General features: G+C 36.8%; 2 protein-coding genes across 2 annotated transcripts; both read right to left on the bottom strand.

Moving 5' to 3' along the window:
* Positions 1 to 8824: 8824 nt before the first annotated feature.
* On the bottom strand, positions 8825 to 10210 carry LOC149844787 (uncharacterized). The gene is made up of 3 exons (XM_089997338.1): positions 10124 to 10210; positions 10022 to 10084; positions 8825 to 9748 (listed from the first exon to the last, which is right to left on the bottom strand). The coding sequence occupies exon 3, from the start codon at positions 9629 to 9631 to the stop codon at positions 9011 to 9013; it is 621 nt and encodes a 206-aa protein (XP_089853464.1). The 5' UTR covers positions 9632 to 9748; positions 10022 to 10084; positions 10124 to 10210; the 3' UTR covers positions 8825 to 9010.
* Positions 10211 to 15548: 5338 nt separating this feature from the next.
* On the bottom strand, positions 15549 to 17069 carry LOC149844786 (protein NARROW LEAF 1-like). Its single transcript, XM_089986282.1, has 5 exons — positions 16981 to 17069; positions 16680 to 16779; positions 16349 to 16571; positions 16091 to 16230; positions 15549 to 15995 (listed from the first exon to the last, which is right to left on the bottom strand). Exons 1-5 carry the CDS (start codon positions 17067 to 17069, stop codon positions 15549 to 15551), a joined length of 999 nt encoding a protein of 332 aa, XP_089842408.1.
* Between the last annotated feature and the right edge of the window lie 2621 nt (positions 17070 to 19690).

Below are 19690 nucleotides of genomic sequence, written 5' to 3'. Positions count from 1 at the left end.
CTTACTCGTCCACTGGGATAACCCAAAGGTTTAAAAGACGTATCACATATGTTAAATGCAACCATGATTCTTATGAAAGTGAGTTAGGTTATTGATTTGTATGTTTTGCTTTACTTTTGTTAAGGGTAAGTTTGTTCGAGGATTAGCAAATGATAAGCATGAGAGAATTTAATCATGCATAATTTTATATAATTTATATGCATGATTTTGTGTGAAATGATCATTAAAAACCCATGTTTGACTAGTGTTTGGCATGGTCCTGCAGGGTACTCATTGATTTCAATTAAATACAAAAATAAACAAGTTTTGACCCACTTGAGTGTTTTAGAAAAATTTAGTTTTTACTAACAAGTCTTTAGAAAATAGTTTTGAAAAAGAAGGTTATATGAATTTGTTAAAAATTTGAAAAGTATTTTAGAAAAGTTTCTTAAACCCTTCTAAATCCTAATTTGAGCTTATAAATAATAAGGATTAGAGAGAGGGGGGCTGTCTTTCCCTCTCTGAAAAAAATGCCCCTCCTCTCTCTCTCTCTCTCTCTTCCTTTTTTCCTCGTCGGCTTCTTCTTCTTTTCCTCTGAGGTGCTGCGTGAAGTATGATCATCGTGGAAGACCACTCTGTTCTTCCCACTCTGTCGAAGGCAACTTCAGGTATGCTTCTTCTCCCCCTTCTCTTTAAGTTTCTGTTTCGTGTAGTTGTTGCATAGGTTAGATTCATTTTTATTAGATCATATTCTACACAATAGTTTAATTTCTTTTACTGGTTGAAAAAGAAAATAAAAAAGTGTATTTTTGAGTTTTTTTTGCTGATCAGATCAGATCGACTTGTGGTCTACCGTTAGCAGTGGGTTCGACCTGAGATCTACAACCCTAATCAGACTTGCAGTTCTGTCAGGCCAAATTGGGCTACTTATGATTAATTGACTTAATCTGGCCAAACCAACCAGGGCAATCCAGTTTTTTTTAGTCAGCATGCTAGATCGACAGACAACCGAACCCAGTCAGCAACCTTTCTAGCTGACCAGGCCAGCTTGCCATCGGTATGCTTAGACCCGATCGACCAGTATCTACTAGCCGAGCTAGTCTGCGTGACAGCTAGAGTGGATCTGAATCTGATCAGGCCAAATCAGACCTAATCAAGCCTGTCAGCGCCGACCCACTCTTTGGGTGGTTGTCGCGTTCAGATCCATGTCTAGCTGAGCAGGTCAGCAAACTGCCTGCAACCCAAATCTGTCACCAGCTGATCAGACTTGTTAAGTAGACCTGACCATATATGGTTGGCAACAAGCCTGTCAGACCAGTCTAGCATGTTGATAACAAGCTAAGCAGATCAGGCTGCAACAATCAGTCCTGATCAGTTGACTAACTCAACCTGAGTATTTATCTTACATGATCTGTCGAGCTAGACAAATCAGACAAACTTATCTTCCAGCCCAATAACACATCGTGATTTGTTGATTAGATTTAAAAAGTGGGCATGGCTGAATGTGATTTACAAGCTTTAACTGCTTTACCTTGGTTAGTTTGCTATCAGGTTAGGAGGTTAATGATTTATGTTTAGTTTAGATTTTTTTTTTCTTTTCTTTTCTTTAGAATTAGATATAAGTAGATTTTTTTATTGATTTTTTTTATTTCATCTTTATTTCCAACAACTAACATTAACTAGATTAGGGAGTCTAATGTTTTGTTTGTTTTGTGGTTTTGGGTTTTGCAGGTGGGTTCATGCTTGTTGACTAGAACGTGATAGCGAGGTCCGTGCCCCTGCGAACAAGAGAAGCTGGATCACGAATGAAAAGAACCCTGTAAATTTTTGCTTTTCTTTATTTTTAATTTTTTTAGAGTCATTGGCCATTTAATTTATTTAGGGTTGTAATAATTTTTATTTCTGCTCAAACATCTGTAATAGGGTAGCACGTTTATTTATATTTCATTTAAGGCAATTGTAATATCCGAAAATTTCTAAGTTCTTTCTATAGCAATGTGAAATGTCTTGAATTTTGTGCCAATATAGAACCCTAATTTCTTTAAAAATTAATGTTCGAGTATATTTGTAAGGCTTAGGGGGTTTAATAAGGTGAAATTGTAGTAAATATAAACCCTACACTGTTTGAATAATTGAGAAAACCCTAAGTGATGCCTAATTGAAAATGTCTCTCTTAAAAAGAAAATGTTGAATTTTCTTTAAGTAAAGTTAATTAAATAATGTGAATTAACAAAAGTAGGTTGTGAACATATACATATTAATATGCTTAATAAGTTGTAATTAGTGGATAATTAATGTCTTTACATTTTATATGATTTGTGGTTGTATAAAACAAAAACTATTTTTTGTTGGAATTCTATGGTTATTTAATTATAGTTTAATAAAATAGATTTCTGTTATAAATTAAACCCATTTTATTAGTTTAGTAGGAGTCAATAGGTGGGTCGTCCCATCCTATGTGGCATCTTACTTTAAATTTATTTTGAAATTTAAAAGTCTAGTGAATTTTAAGTTTATTTAAAACTTGAAAATCAAAGTGGAGATCAAGGGCTCCAAATTAAGTTTCATTAAAGTGATCAAGGGCTGGAATTAATTCCAGCCCATAACCTAACTTAGAGAGGGTTATAAAACCCTCCCATAGCCCACGCCCCCCTCATTTTGGGCTGGAAAAATTTGAGAGCTTCTCTCTCCCCCAAAAACCCTCTTCTCTCTCTTTCCTCTCTTTCCCTTCTCTATTCTCTTCTTTTTAGGGTTTCTTTTGGTTCTTGAGTGCAAGATCCAGACCTCAAGGGGTGTGGAGAGGGATCTAAGGTCCTCATATTTGCTGGAAGGAGGAGATGATCGGTGGATCAAGCAAAAAAAGTCGTTCATCCATCAAGAAATACATTTTTTTCAACAAAAAATAGGGTTTCTATGCTTTTCTTGCAAGAACGGAGTTCTTGGCATGAGTTTTGATGCTTTTTCATGAGTTTAGATCATGATCAAACCCTCCTAACCGTGGGTTTGACTCAGATCTAATGATCCATGGTAAAAACATGTTTTCCGATAAAGAAAACCATTTTTGAAATCGGGTTTATCATAAAAATCGGTTTCTTAGAAATAGATTTGTAAAATATATTTGTATTTGATTTATTCCATGATTTTTATGCAAATATTAGTTTGGATTGATAGATTATGAATTGTTACATCTACTGTGAATATTTTAGAATTTTTGAAATTTTATTTCATACGTATTTCCTATTTCTTTTAATTTTTCTTGGGATTCGGGTGACTCGGTTTGATTCACCCAAATGCAAATCTCGAAATTCCAGGTTTTTCACTTGACCTCCGTTCAGTAAAATGATTGTTTCTCCCTCATCCGGAGGAGTTTTGACAAACGAATTGTTGCGTTGGAAAGCTAACTCCATTGTGCATCTACTGTAGAAATTTGGGCTTTGTTCATGGACCGAGCACGTCTCTGTGACAGTTGAAACAAAAACTGATAGGTTTGTAGTAAAACATACATAACTCTCTCATACAGAGGAGTTTTTACAAACGGTTTGTGGCTATGAATAGCTGACAACAATTCCTACATACTGTAAAAATTTCAGCTTTGTTCATGGAGCCAAAAAGTTTCTGTGAGCTCTGTACCAGTCGGACAGAGTTAAGAAATCGGAAAAAAAAATTAGGGCAAATTCATAAATCAAGGCTCAAAGGGTGCATAGTATATATGTTTTTATTCAATTTCTTTATAGAATTAGTATGCATTATGTGAATAATTATGCAGGTCTGATTTTATGCAATCTTATATGATTATGGCATGAATTGTAAATGGAAGGTTACACATTAAAGATTTAGGATCAAAAGGTCCAATGAATACAAGTTTATGTTTTAAATTCTAAAAATGTATTGACTACATGTATGTTCATGATATCGTGATGATATGATTGTTTCATTGATATAGATGTTCATATATATTCTCTTTGTTGCATTGGCCATGTACATGCATATGCCTTATGATGTGTGAAAATGAATAAGATATTTATGCTACGCATGTGTTCAAGTGTCTGTTACAAGTTTAATTAAGTGATTTTGTCCAATGCTTTATAAGAATGCATCCATGACCATAAAGTGGTTTAAGTTTAATGTTGCATAAAAAGTATGACTGTAATCAAGTAATCATGTGACATTAAAACCCAAGATATTTGCTGGGAGAGTAGCAAATGATACAAAACTTCGTGGGGCAAGTCTGTTATGGGCACAAAAGATTGCTCCTCCCCTCCCACGATTTTAGGGAGAAAAACCTCTGCATTAGACTGCAACGTAGAAGTTATTGTACTCATGAGGAAAAACTGATGCATCGGGTTGAAATGTGTTGGGAATCTCTCTCATATTAACGTCCCTCACCCCGTCTTAGTGAATGGACCTGACCAGGCTAAAGCCACCCCTGTATGTAAAACACGTCATGTGTCATGGTCCTGATCTGAGAATGTCTACCTGTGTCGTATCAACAGCGCTAAGAAGTGATAACTTAAATGGTGTGTGCATTAATTTGCCATCGCATGCATCATCTAATTAAGAAAATATAACTAAAGATAAGAAAATATGCATGCATTGAAAGAACTTCTGCATATGGTAAGTCATTCATATTATCTGTTCATGCATGGTGTATTTTAAATGTATGGATTTATGTTTTTCTGTTATATATGAAAATTCTAAACATGCATGAGTTGTTGTATGATTGTTTAAGTTAAATTAAATGTTAAACCATGAAATTTCTATTGAAATCTTTGTATTGTTATTCTGTCTTACAAGTTTAGCATATTTACTATACTAAGACATGTTGTCTGACCCTATATGGTTTAATATTTTTCAGGTAATGAGTAGGTACTTACGTGCGAAGGCGAAAGGTTGCGACGGGGACTGAGCCTACCTTTCCTCTGCTTCATGAATTCTGAACTCTGATTTTTACTTTAATTCAATTCAAGGCCACATGTGATTAATTTGGATATTTGTGAAACCTAAATATTATTTCATGCATAGTTAATTAGTTGTTAAAGTTTAAATTCTATAATTGTATGGTTGCAAGCATTCATCTGAAGTAGCACGCCAAGTTTTATGCCCAATGTGTTTTTCCGTTGTTCACTGCTAAAAGATTTAAATGTATTTCAAAAAAAAAATCCACCAATTTCGGGTTATAAAAATTGGGGTGTTACAACAATAAAGTTTGTTCTTGTGTGGAGTACAAAAGTTATAAACTCGTTCCCTGAGTTCAACTCAGACTTCACCAATAGTGTGAACCGGTTAATTTAAGATTTGATGCACAGTTTGCACTAACAATTTTATCAAAAAATTTTAATACTTTCAAGAAAAGTTGCATCACAGGGGACATGGACTCCACCCTCGCCCGTCTCAAAATTCTGCCCTCCACCTTCATTCTTGCACGAGTTTTGATTTTAACCTCCATCCCCGTTTCATGTCCTCCATGCCCGATCCAAACGGGGTGGGGCGGGGCAAGGCAGGGTGGAGCCCCCTTTCTCTCGGTACACTATCATCATTAAAGGTATTTTAGTTATTTTACTAATAGAGATCGTGGACGGGGCGGGATGGGCGGGGTGGGAAAAAATGTCCATCCCCACCTCTATCCCTGCACAGGTTTTGATTTTAACCTCCATCCCCTCTTCCATCCCTGTTTCATGTCCTCTATCCTCGGTCCAAATAGGGCAAAGCGGGGAGGGGCCCTATTTTTCCAAGTCCACTGTCATCCCTAGGTATTTGTGTCGGGTGCAGTTTCTTTTCCTTTGGTTATAAATCGAATAAAAAGAGCTGGTTCCTAGCAAATGGAACATGTTGAACATATCCGTACGATCAAATCACAAAAAAATGGTGTCTAACACCTGTGCACTCACGGCATGCACACCCACCCTTTTCTCTATATATAGAAAAAGGAGTGGGTGTGTCCACCCCAAGTGCAGTGTTAGACACAGTTTTCTTGTGATTCAACCGCATGGATGTGTTCTTATATATATATATATATATATATATATATATATATATATATATATATATATATATATATATATATATATATATATATATAAAGAGGCGGATGTGTGGGGTATGTTAGACATCATTTTCCGGTTACTCAAAATATGATTGTTTTATAAAGTTTCAAATTTAAAAGATTGTGAACTATTGATTTTTCAACTCCTTAAAAACCTGATTACATGTTGCAATCAAATGATTCAAAATCCAGTCCCTACTAAATCAACCTTGTAGAACACATATGTATGGAAAGGATTTTTAAAAAAAAATTGTGTGAAAATTTGAGTGAACTCCATGCTTATATGTGTGTGTGTGATGATGTGAAGGTTGCAAAAAGGCAAAATTTAATGAACTAGAAGAAAAACTTATATGATGTGAAAAGCAAGTAAAAAGACAAAAGATGATGAAAGCCACTTTGGGGTCCTTACTGTTGGAAAGCAATGAACTCTTCAATAATCCAACTTAATGGATTGAAACTGACATTTTGTAAATCTGATATGAAACTACTACACCTTTTTGTCCTGGACAAATAAGAACTGTCCCTGAATCTCATTAGAGAGTCTTCTATCATTTTCTTACTGTCAGATTTAGTGTTTCTGTGCACTTTGCTTGTAACTGCTTATCACTTGACACATTCCTCCTTTTCTTGATAGAATTTTTTTGTATAGATTAGGGAAAAAAAAAACAATGATTGGGCCCCAGTTGAACTGATGAAAAAAATGCAATTCTCTAGATTACCAACAATACTAACCCTTCTATCTAGGTAAAGTAGTTGTTGAACCTCCCATGGATAACCAGTGTTAATTCCTAATATTTTCATGTTGGGGTTTCCCACATCATGATAAGATGTGGACAAGAGTATTTTTTAGAATTTTTTTTGGAAAGAGGGTGTTTGAAAACGTTGTGAGTCAATACAGCATCTCACCCAGGTTAACTAGATTCAGCACCCTTAACCTGGTCAACCAAGTTTCTGCCAAACTTGGATGACTCACTAGATGTGAATCCTTTATCAATAATTCCAAAAAAGACTAAAACCAGTCAGAAATGCCATATTTTTCTTGATAAATTTTTCCTGTTCCTGTTTAGAAATTTTATTCTCTTTGATGTTGATTCTCAATCCATAACCAACCCCAACAGGTCTGTGCATTTTATTTTCTGGAGAATCTTTGCTTGAAATTCCGCTCTTGGTTCCTCCACTCATATCATTGTGTTTTCTACACCAACTCTGGCATATTCTTGTGTGATTTGCTCATACTTATTTCTTTCCCTTACTGTGTTCCAGTTTATATTTTCAGATTTCTATGTAAGCAGAAATGTGATGAATATGAATTTTAGTAATTTCAACAATTTTTCTCGAACAGTACGGGATCTACACTTAAAGTTGTGTCTTCATATCATTACCAACTACATATGCAGGGCTTAGTGATATATGATGTATATAAGATTGTGATACTATGATTGTTTTCCAAGTTCTCTCCCACGTCAATGTTTCTATGCCCTTGAACTAATGCTTTCATATTATGCTTCCACTAATCATTCTTGCTTGCCTTGTGCTAGAGTTTCTTTATGTGTTACTTCGTAACTGTAACAAATAAGATTAGAAGGATTTAAATATCTTGGAAACCAACCAAACGTTTGTCTGTTGAAAATGTGTTTGATTAGCAAGAGATTTATGTGTGCTAATCAGTGTTCTCTTAGACGAAGGTACAGTTACTGACTTACTCCATGCTAAACATCAGGAGGTCTATCAAGTAGATTTGTAGCAGGTGGTTGCGCTGCAGATAGATTTGTTTGGCTTGAATTGACTCAGTATATGGGCATTCAAAAATCTTAAACAAATATTTGTATTTGTCCTTGAGCTTCCAAAAGGTACAACACACTATAAACTTAGTGCCTTTTTGTTCCAGCGAGCCCCATGGGAAACAACCGGGCCCTGTGGTCCCCCACTTTTCCACGAGAAAAGGCTTCCTGTAAGGAGGGGGGAAGGGGTGGTTGTGTTACGAAAGTGTTTTCATGTAAAAACAGGGAGAAAACATGGGACCCATGTGGGCTGGCTGCTTTATGCAGCCTGCATTTGTTTCAGCCACTGTGGGAAAAGTCATTTTCATGAGAAATGACTTTACAATGAAACAAACAGGCCCTTGAAGAAAATATGATACCATATACGCTTTTTCTTTCCACGGGATTATAATTAATTAACAAGCAAACCATATGGGCCTATTTATTTATTTTTTCTATGAAATCAGTTTCTATTTCTTATTTATAAATAGAGAGAAAAGTTTTCCACTGTAAAAACATTAACAAAGGCAATAATTTAGCATTATGACATGGAAACTGGAATGACTAATCTTTTAAGCTTTATTTTGTTGCAAATGCACTTCAGGCTCTCTAAAATTGCATGAAAATCACACACTGATGCATGCTTACTTGTAGATAACAAGACTAAAGCTGCAGCCAGCCTAGGCCAAGTCAGGAGTACCAGACAGTTCAGTTCAGCTCGGATCAACAAAATACAGTTATGCTATTTTACAGTGTGCAAGATATACAGGAAAGATATAGAAACTATATTACAATAAACAAAAATCACACAAAATATTATAATCTCCATAACTCTTAATGGTTATTGACTTCTTAATTAGTAATAAAGATAGCACTTCAAAAGTTATACGGCTTCAGATAACAGTTACATGCTATTTTGCGAGGAGTACACGGTGTATAACTAGGATTACAAGTCTATAAAAACAAACATAGCACATGAAAGGCAATGGCAGAAAGGAAAGCATATCTCATCATAACAATTAAAAAAATGTATTCATAAAAATTACAAATAAATGCATATATTTACAATTGGATGACCTTCTGTCCAGCAATTGAACAGATACACAAAAAGGAAAGTTAATGAAACAATGAATAATCAAAATAAGAATAAACAGAAACCACCGCCCACGAACCAGATTCTTCTTAAGGCTCAAAACTAGGGAAGGAAGGGAGTTGGGACGCATCCCTCCTACTCCAACGTCAAGAAATCGAGATTGTTGTCCTTGGTTGATGACAGCAGAGTCTCGATCGAAGGAGAGGAAGGCGGAAATGAATAACAATAATCATCAGCATTCTCACGGCTGCTGCTGAGATCGTAGTCTTTGCTGGTTCCAAGTGCAGACTCCATCCCCATCTCCCTGTCTTCGTAGCCCACCGTCCCTGACTCAAACAACAACTGCAGCAGCGCTCGATTCTTCTCCTTCTCGGCCTCTAGTTGCAGAAGAACCTCGCGGTATGCACTTCCCCAGTTTTCCTCCTCCTCCTCCTCTGCCTTGGCTTGGGCGATTGGTGATTGTGGGTGGGTGGTGGTGAATCCACGGTGGTGGTGGTCGTCGTCGTTATAGTATTGTTTGATGATGGAATGAAGTTGTTGTTGTTGGTGGTGGTAGTGGTCAAACCAGTGGTTATCGGGGTAGCAGAAGGTGTGGGGATTCCCTGATGGGGTGAAACAGATGATGGCGATGCTGCCTCCAGTGAGGGTGCAGATCTCCCGTGCCTTCTTGAAGAGTCCCTTCTTCCTCTTTGAGAAGCAAACGTGCCTCTTCTGGTCGTCCACGATCCTTTCCATCACAATCCTCCGTTTCCCCATCTTCTTCTTCAATGGATTCTTGATTCTTCAGAGAATTCACACGTATATATATAGAGAGAGAGGAGGGAAGTTGGAACTCGAAGAAGCTCGCTGGCTTTTAACACCACCAGACCTTACCTGTACCGAACCCATAGTGACAAAAAATTTAAAACGGCAAGAAAATCACCAATGTTTTCGTTCCTATCGTATCCTGCTAGGCAAAACTATAACTAATCATGAACCGAAGATCCATAAAGGGAGAAGGCTCCATCACTCTCGTACTAACCAACAACTTAAATGAGACAATGCTTTGTTTCTGGTGGTTCTTCGCCAAATCAATGGCAGTAATGAGAGAGAGAGAGAGAGAGAGAGAGAGAGAGAGAGAGAGAGAGAGAGAGAGATGGGAGTTACCGATCAGTTACCGCAACGCTGCCACTCTCAGACGCCTCACGCAGCCACGCTACACCGGAAAACCTCACCGACGCCTCACGCAGCCACGCTACACCGGAAAACCCCACCGATGCCCCACGCAGCCACTTTACACCGGAAAACCTCACCGCCGGGTTCCGTCGTTGAGAGGCACAGGAAGGAGAAGGGAAAATGTAAAGTCGGCAAGGGGAGAGGGTGTCTTGTTAAAAGCGCCCTCCCCAACACCCCCAAAAGAAAAAACACAAAAATCAATAGGCAAAAGTTAATTTTGAGATAAATTAAAAATACCGTGATATTTTTGCAATAAACAGTCGCAAAAGATAATTTCGCAAGAATATATAGAGCTAAGTATGGTTTTGTAAAGTTTCGATTAAGATATGCAAATGTCAATTAATAAACACAAAAAATATCAGTTAACTACGTATGGATTGGGTTTAGTTCATCTAATCTTCATAGAACATTGGTAGGGTTTTTCTTGTGGTGGGTCCAATCGGGCTCCAGTGCAAATCTGGTGTCAGCACGATCAAAGTTTGATCTGGGTCTGAACCCACCTGCATCCGAAGCAGGTCTGACCTGTTGGCACGATGTCGCACAAATCACCCAATATTACAAACAAATGTTGTGGAACCAGTGCCAACCTAATATTTTACTTGATAAACCTTACTTTTACATTTTTCTAAAACTTGGTTTAATCACATTATTTATGCATTTGTTTTTTATTTTATATTTAATTATGTTCGCTCTGTTTTCTTTTTATCAAAAAGAAAATCTAATTTATCAACAGATTTTCTATCTCCGAAGCACCCCAATACTGAGATTTATGTCTTTTTTCCAAGGACACACAGAGGTTGTTCGGGTTCAGGTGTGATGAGATCCAATCCAAATCCATGTTGTTTAACAGCTAAACTTGGCACTTGAGGTTCAAATATTTGTGCCCGATCAAGGCATAGAACTTTCTGGTTAGGATCAAATAAATATTATTTTCAGATGTGTCCAAGATTCACGGATCTTATTTTAAGATCTGCACGAATGGATTGGATCGGTTTTGACTCGGATCAGACCCCAATCTCAACTTCACTACATGGAAAAAAAGGGAAAATTTTAAAATATTTCCAAATTTAAATCTTATTTGATTCTCTTAAGCCTTTTCATTTTCCAAATACTCCCCAACCTTGTGGGCTCACTTAAGCAATTAATCCATAAAAAAACTACTATTAAACTTAGATATTGCAATCCAACTTAAAGCAAGTTGATTGGCTATTTCTACTCAAGATACAAAGGATCTGTCTACATACTTGATGAGATCTTGAGAAAACGTAATGGACTCTATCTGCGAGCTCCATGACAGATAGTTGTGTCGATAAAGTTTGAATGACACTAATGACGAAAATGCATTCCATTGAACAACATGAGAGAAGAGAGACTAGACATAGATGATGCCCAATTGGAAGCCATGAACGAAACAATTAATGAAACAGGAGATCACTGGTCGGTCATCTGATCGGATTCTAGCACTTTATTTTCTGAATACCATTTAAGAACCAATTGTACAAATACCACCCATGTTCTGAAAATTTTCCAATTTTATCACAAGTTTTTCAAAAGGCGATATGATCCCAAGATAAAACCCAAGATTTTTATAATGTTATCCATCTTGAAAATATCATGCTTTTATTGTGATATTATCACGTTATTGATGCAATATTTATATTTTTATATTTTTCAATGCTTTTCTTATATTTTTGTATTTTCTCTTATATTTTATAATTTGAATATATCAATATTTAAGAGGTTTTATAAGAAAAACCACATTTTTGTAATTTATCCCCCGACAATTCTGTGCCGAGAAGATCCCAAGAACGAGATTCATGACTATGGTAAGAATTAAGAGGGAAACTCATATTTACAAGTGTAAGTAAAATGCCTTGATTTTGGTCTTCTTGCTGGATCCAGTAATACAATATGTATATTTAGGATTTGGATTGGATCTTGTATTATTCAAAACTTATTTGAACTCGAATCAATTGCACAAAATTCGGATTTGGATTCAGATCAACCGGGATACAGGTTATATCCTATCCAGTTGCAGCCCTACTATGCTGGACTCCAAGAATAAACTATTTGAGAAATGGTTATTTTGCTTAAAGGTGACAAAACTTTGGGTGGTATCTAAAAATCGAAAACTTTGGGTGGAATACTAATTTAGATAGAAAGTTTGGTGGGCAGTTGAAAATCATTGTGAAAAAAAAAATGTATCAAGTATAAAAGAAATAGAAAATGAAGAAAACTTTATTTTTCAAGTGACGGTTAGAAATGTCGGTGACAAATTCTTCGAGGGCTTCATCAAACTTTGCCAATTTCTAGGGCCTGTTTGGAATCTAGGAACTGGGATAGGAGTTAATGCATTTGGCAAAAAGTTGGTCAAACTAACACCTGGTGGCTGTTTGGAAACTGGTAGCTGGGATGGGAGTTAATGCATTTGGGATGGAAAGTGCTAAAGCATGGAATTGACAGCTGCCACTTCCCATCCCAGCTACTAGTTTCCAAACAGGGCCTTAACCAAGGCAAGATCGCCCACTCTCTCGTCCTCAGATCGAGAGAGTGTGTTTCTAGAAACTGTGTTTACAAATTGACTTTTACAAATTTCACTATAAAAAGGGCCCTAAAAATGTTTCTAGAAACTGTGTTTTTAAAAAAAATTTACTCTCCAAAGAAAACGCGATTGTAGTGTTTTCAAATCTGCAAAAAACTCAGAGAGATGCTAAAACATGCATGTAAAAGATCTCCACACAAATATAACATAAGAAGTTTTTTGAGCACAAAGGGAGAAAGGGAGAGATCCTCAATTCCCAAGATGGGAGAAAGGGAGAAAGGGATTCAAAGGAATCTCAAATCCTTGAGCACAAAGGGAGAAAGGGAGAGATCCTCAATTCTCAAGATGGGACAGCCAGAGTGTGCATCAATCTTCAACTAAATGATTGCAAGTCATTTGAGATTCAGGATGCCCGATTTCTAATACTTATTAGCTCCAAAATTTGCATGTAAAAACCGTATTCATATCTTTATGAAAATTCAACCATTTAACAAGTTGGTTCTCTTAGGGCACGTTGAAAGAGAGAAACCTATCATTTTTCACATGAAAATCAACAATTTCTAAGGAAAAATGAATCCAACCAAACATGGAATCGATTTTTTCAAGACAATTAGAAAATGAGTTCCAGTCAACGTGATTTCATGGCCCCCCACGTGTGACTTCTGATTGTTGTGGACATTCTCCTATAACTCGCTTCTCTCTCTCATTTTTCTGTACAGTATCTAAATCTTGATTTTTCATATTATTTGTGCACTTTTTATGTTTGTTTGTTTTTTTCTGAAATTTTCTCAAGAAAAAAAGAGTTCTCATTTATCACAAGATTGTGGTCCTCCTATGTGTTGATGATGGTGATTATTTCTTGTTCAATGCTGCCTCAGAGGTTAAAAGATCAGCTGTAATATGATTGCACAAATATTTGTGCATTAATCACCTGATCACCCTCCATCTTGGGTACAGAGCTTGTCAGTTGTGGGGCCCAAGGCGTGATGGAGGGCAATCAAGGCCTGATCGAGGGCAATCAGGTGTTTAATGCATATATATATATATATATATATATATATATATATATATATAGAGAGAGAGAGAGAGAGAGAGAGAGAGAGAGAGAGAGAGAGAGATTGGGTGGGGAGTTTCCTGGTTTGAAGTAGAAGACGGTCGTCTTTTAACACCATGTGGGTGCTACCAACGGATCGGATTGGAACAATATCAAACCTATATCGAACTTAATAGGGTCTGAGATTGGTGATAAAGAAAGAGATCCTATTAGAATTCGGGTAGAACCCAAAGGGTCCTATGAATATATGGAGCTGAGTATAGTTCGTAACATTTCATACTAGATCGAGATCTGACCTGAGTTACCCTAAGATCTGCAAATTTCAAATAAAAAATCCATAAAAATATCGAGTTTAGTGAATATGGACTGGGTCTGGTTCATGTAATCTTTATGGGACGCAGGTAAGATTTTTTCTTATGGTGGGTCCAATCGAGCTCAAGTGCAAACCTGGTGTAACTGGGTCGGGTATACCCTTGGGCCAAAAAAACTTCAGTTCTGCTCCCTAACCCACTAGGAAGCAAGTCGGATCCACTCATCCCCTAGGTCATCCTATATCTTCATTCCCCTCGGGTTTTCATTGATGCAAGTTGTTTTGAACAAATTGGACTCCACAGATGTGATCTATATCACTCATTTAGTGACGATCAACATTTAAAATGCCAAAATCTACTTGTGAGCAGGTTCTTTTGGTGATTAAAAAATCAATGGTTGACAAAATACAAAATTTTGTACTTTAAAAAAATCATATTTTTTATTGAAAAATACGATCCAATGGTCGATTCCTATTAAATTGAGCATGATGAATCCATCTACAGTGTCAGAATTTATCAAAACTTGCATCCCCAGATTCAGGAGGGGTATGAAGATGGGGGATGAGTGGAACTGAACTCACTAGGAAGATGTTCCCGTTGCTTTAACATGGGTGCGCACACAGCAAATCGATCATGGGATGTCCATCGCCCGTGGACATTTTCTTTTTCCATTTATGTTTCAAAAACATGTTTGGGAAAAAATCATCAAACGAAATGGCTTAAAAGCCCTCAAAATGATTTCTTCAATGTAAGAGCAAAAGTATTCTTTCATAAAAAAAATGTAAGAGCATAAGTTGACTTATTTGATCGTAAAAGGATGATACTTGTCAGGCCAATGCGTATTTTGAGATGTATTAAGATGAAGCATGCAGTTAATTGTAATAATTGAAACAATGAGCAGCTTGATAAGTTAGGCAGTTGTGTGTGTGCGTTTGTGTGTAGGCAAATATTTGCCAGTCATAGCATACATACTCTAGTAAAAAACCAAATATTAAAATAAATCAACGCACCCACAATGCACTAAAATTTGACAACTCAGAAAAACATGTTTTTACGTCGAAATGACAATCCAGGATGTAAACTTTAACGAACAATCCATGTTGAGTACATCTAAAGGGTCAGTTTGAATAAAAAAACACATGCTTAATTAGGTCTTACAAGGTTCTCAACAACATATACCTTACAAATTTTAATTACAACAGTAAGAATGAGAAGTTTCCTAAGAAAATGTATACCTCATAGCACATACATGGCCAACTTCGAAGCAGGCAGGACTTTAAAACTGTCCAATGTTGGTAATTGATCAGCAACTTGTGTTTTTCAGGTGATACTTGTTGATGATCACATGGTTCTCCATTTTTGTGGTAAAGCAGTTGGTCAATTGGCTGTATGCTCCAAAATATAGCCATATTGTCCAAGCTGATAAATGGTTGCACATCAAGTCCCACCGTACATAAATAATATAATTGTGACCAACAAAAATGTTCAGCTACACCCATGACCACCCTCAGTTTCATGTTCTCCATCGGGACATGCAGACTCAACATGCGGTCACTTCAGTTCACGCTCCCCTATGTGCAATTCAATGCTGATATCTTGGTTTGAAGCACTCTTCAGTGCAGAAAGGCTCTTTTTCTCTGTCTCGCCATCTTGATCTGATAAACTCTTGTGCATGCCACTGGAACTTGGAATGAAGTCATGCTCTATGCTAGTTTCTGTACCACCAACGCTTAACTCTAGATGATTAAAGATGGGGGTCATTCCAGATCCTGAAGCACCTGCCACTGTGAAAGGCTCGATGGTTAGACCAAGAGACTCATAAATATCTTCTGCTCTGTCCTTTGACAACGTTCCTTCTGTAGTGTAACCTAGTAGAGATGATACTCCTACAGTAGAAGCAATGGTGATCCCCGAGCTTCCTCTTTGCACATTCAGAGCTTCTGTTGATGACTCACAGTTAGATATCTTTGAATAATTTGACTTCAGATCAATGAAAAACTAACACAATCACGAAAACAATACAAACCTTGAAGTCCTTCATCACTTGTAACAAGATCAAGTTAAAGGAGATCAAGAAGTCACCCGAGGTCAACCCCACTGGTCCAGTTCTCAGTGCCATGACCATTTTTCCGCTTCAACCTCCCACGGTTAGCTGTTCCACCCCATATGATCCCAATTGGCCTTGGTTTCTGAACACCATCTCCAGTTAAAAGAATAAGGCTTCCACTGTCACCTTCCAGGTCAAAGGTTTGTTAGTTCTCACCAATGACAAGAAAATCAGTGAAAAAAGCAGATTCCTTTCTCATCATTGTACTCAAGTGCATATGCCATTACAGTTCCAGTTGTCAAACCGGAGCTTCTACCAACCTTGACAACTTTCTTTCCTATGAGGCTGTGTGTAGGTGATTGCAAGTCCACAATGTTAACATCACCAATTTCACCAATGCCTTTAACAGATGTAGTCACATTGGATACATCAAAACTGTCTGCAAAAGGAATGAAGGCCCCATCTGCTCTTACAAATGTCTCTGCAAACACATTAATCCATTGATGCCGAAAATTAGATTGCTTAAACTTCAAAGGTCAAACAGTAGTGATACATTTTTCCATGTAAAATCCCAAAACTCCAGTTTCCATCATCTCATCCAGCCAACCATGTCACATGGATACATCTGCAGATACCGGGATATGCCCATTTTTGTGAAGTTTCCAGTACGACTTGCATACAAGTGGATATGGAACAGGAGTCAAAATGGAGTATCCATGTGACAAAGCCAGCCAACTGTGTGAAATCAGGGGTAGATTTGGAGCATGAGAAAAGTTAAAGGAGGTTTTATGACTTCAATAGATTTATAGATGGCAACAAAAAGCTGTCAAGGCTTGTTTTTCAAATTTGCAGCTGGATCAAGAAATCTTTCCTAAAATAGATTGATAATAAAAAGAAACCATGTTACCTGGGTTAGTTCCTGCAAAGATTCCTTACCAGAGGTGATCAGTGATAAATGATGTTTCCCTCTCCACAGCACCAAGATACACACCTGGGAAAAGGTTGGGTGCCAAAGGATGAAACATTTTCTGGTTTGGAAAGTCCAAGTCAACTTCAACATGTCTATTTGTAAGAAAACCAAAGTGGAAGCGAGAAACGATACGCTTCCCTGGAAGCGAGATGTGATGCATTTAAAATGTATAAGAAGCGGGAAGCAAGGAATAAAAAAAACAATATAAGAATTGATTGAGAATAGAAATAGAACACAAATAAAAACTAAAATAAAAGTGACTATTCTTAAATTTCATGATTTTTTAGTGTAAGAATTAAATTTTTAACAAAATCTAAAAATGATGACTACCAATTTAGAGAAAGCACATGGAAGTGAGTGAAAAGCGTGAGAGGAAACACATGAAAAGTAGAGTGAGAAATAGAGTGAGAAAATATATAAGAAGAATAGATGGTGTGTGGAAAGCATAGGAAAAGCGTAGGAGAATCGAGATTATCATCAAGTTTCGGAAGCGAGTTTCTGTGAAGCGGGCTTCCCTCAATCTAAGAAGCTACAGGTAACTCTGGAGAAAACTGACTTGTCGATTTCCTGTTCGGCTTTTCACAATTGCACCCAGTGTTCCATATGTCTCATGGCTTGTGACATGTTTGTATGTCAGCCAAATAAAAGATACGCGAAGAGGAAAAAAAATAAAAGATACACATTCTTAGAGTTCTCATGATTATCTAACAAGATGTCTGCCAATTAGAGAAAGCAATGAGAAAAAAATACTTAAAGTTAGTCAAATTAGTAGGGATTGGCTTTTGAATCATCCGATTCTGACACATAAGCAGGTCTTTTAAGGGTTGAAAATTAACTACCCACAATTTGTTAAAAATCCATAAACCAAGGGCCGGTTCCTAGCCCCAAAGGGGGGGTTGGCGTAGTGGGATTGTGCCTTGGCTGCTAGGCAGTCAAGGTTCAATTCCCATGAGTGTTGCCCCTCTACACAAGCTGATGCCCAGAACAGGCCCTGAGGGCAGGGGTCCTAGCCTCAGAGTTTTATGCTGCCATCAAGACGATTGTAGGTATGACAGGCTGAGCCAGTGCGACCAGGTCTTTGTGCCAGGTATGGTTTCTTTTGGTTTTAAATAAAAAAAAAGGGCTGGTTCCTAGCAAATGGAACATGTCGAACATATCCCATACAGTCAAATCAACAAAAAATGGTGTCTAACACCAGTGCACTTGAGGCATGCACACCCACCCTTTTCTCTATATATATAGAAAAAGGAGTGGGTGTGCGCATCCCAAGTGCACAGTGTTGGACACTGTTTTCCGGTGATTCAGCTATATGGATGTGTTCTAATTGTTACATTTGCTAGAAACCAGCCCTTAGTTCAGCTTTTTTCCAATTTAAAAGATTGTTTCAAATTTAAAAGATTGTGAACTATTGATTTTTCAACTCCTAAAAAACCTGCTTACATGTTGCAATCAAATGATTCAAAAGCCAGTCCCTACTAATTCAACCTTGTCGAACACATTTGTATGGCCAGGATTTAAAAAAAAAAATGTGCGAAAATTTGAGTGAACTCCATGCTTATATATATATATATATATATATATATATATATATATATATGTGTGTGTGTGTGTGTGTGTGTGTGTGGAGGTTACAAAAAGAATAAATCTAATGAACTAGAATAAAAAAAAACATATATTAATTTGTTAGGCATGTTGTACACTGCTTTGTTGTTGCCAATTATAGATCTGCATACGGTTTGTGTTTAGCATTCTCAATTGTTACTGCCAATCTGTTTGGACATCCATGTGAAAATGTAAGACATGCAATGTAATGTCCTTCATTTATATTGAGATCGGTCTAAATTTTACATGAACTTTAAAAGTGAATCTTATATCCAAAAATAAGTTGAGCCCTAGGTTGCTGATTGGTTGCAAAATAAGATGCCAAACATACAATAGAAGTGCGTCTTCATTCGTTCTTCGCATAAACTTAAAGAACATGCTTCCATCTCGTTAGGAATCTGTTGAAAAGAATGCCCATCTTGTTAGGAATCTAGATTCTTATTCACTTTACACACACACGTGCACATGCATGCACAAACACACAAGCTTTCATTATTGTATAAAAGGGAAAATAATGGCACTATACATGTATAATTTACCCAATATCTTAATGACTCGGCCAAGTCAACTCATGAATCATCCAATTTCAGTAAAAAATTGGTCAATGTATTGTGTAGATTTAGGTTAGATGTCAATCTTGGTTGAGTTTGTAAACATTCCTCAAGCAGGTGGTCACTCAAGGGGATAATGACATTATATATATATATATATATATATATATATATATATATATATATATATATATATATATATATATATATATATATATATATATATATATATATATATGAGGGGTGAGGACATAGTTCTGCTCTACATGTTACCGAGCCATTTTGGTTATATGGGTTGAAGATGATTCACATGAGCATGAGAGCAAGCTTCAAACTAAGGCCCATAGCATGGTTGTAACTAAAACCTCTTTTTCAAAGGCCTATGCAAAGGCAACATGTTGAATATAGTGTTATAGAGCATATGGAAACAATTTCCCACCACTTTATGCACAATAAAGGGTTCAAATTTCTAATGAAAAAGTCATGGCTGGAAGGTAATTGAAGAGACCAACAAATTTCTTAG

The sequence above is a fragment of the Nuphar pumila genome, chromosome 2 (assembly GCF_984573655.1).
Source record: "Nuphar pumila chromosome 2, dmNupPumi1.hap1.1, whole genome shotgun sequence".
Lineage (NCBI taxonomy): Eukaryota > Viridiplantae > Streptophyta > Magnoliopsida > Nymphaeales > Nymphaeaceae > Nuphar > Nuphar pumila.
The sequence above is the reverse complement of the archived record's forward strand: the minus strand, read 5'-3'. Positions and strand labels throughout refer to the sequence as shown.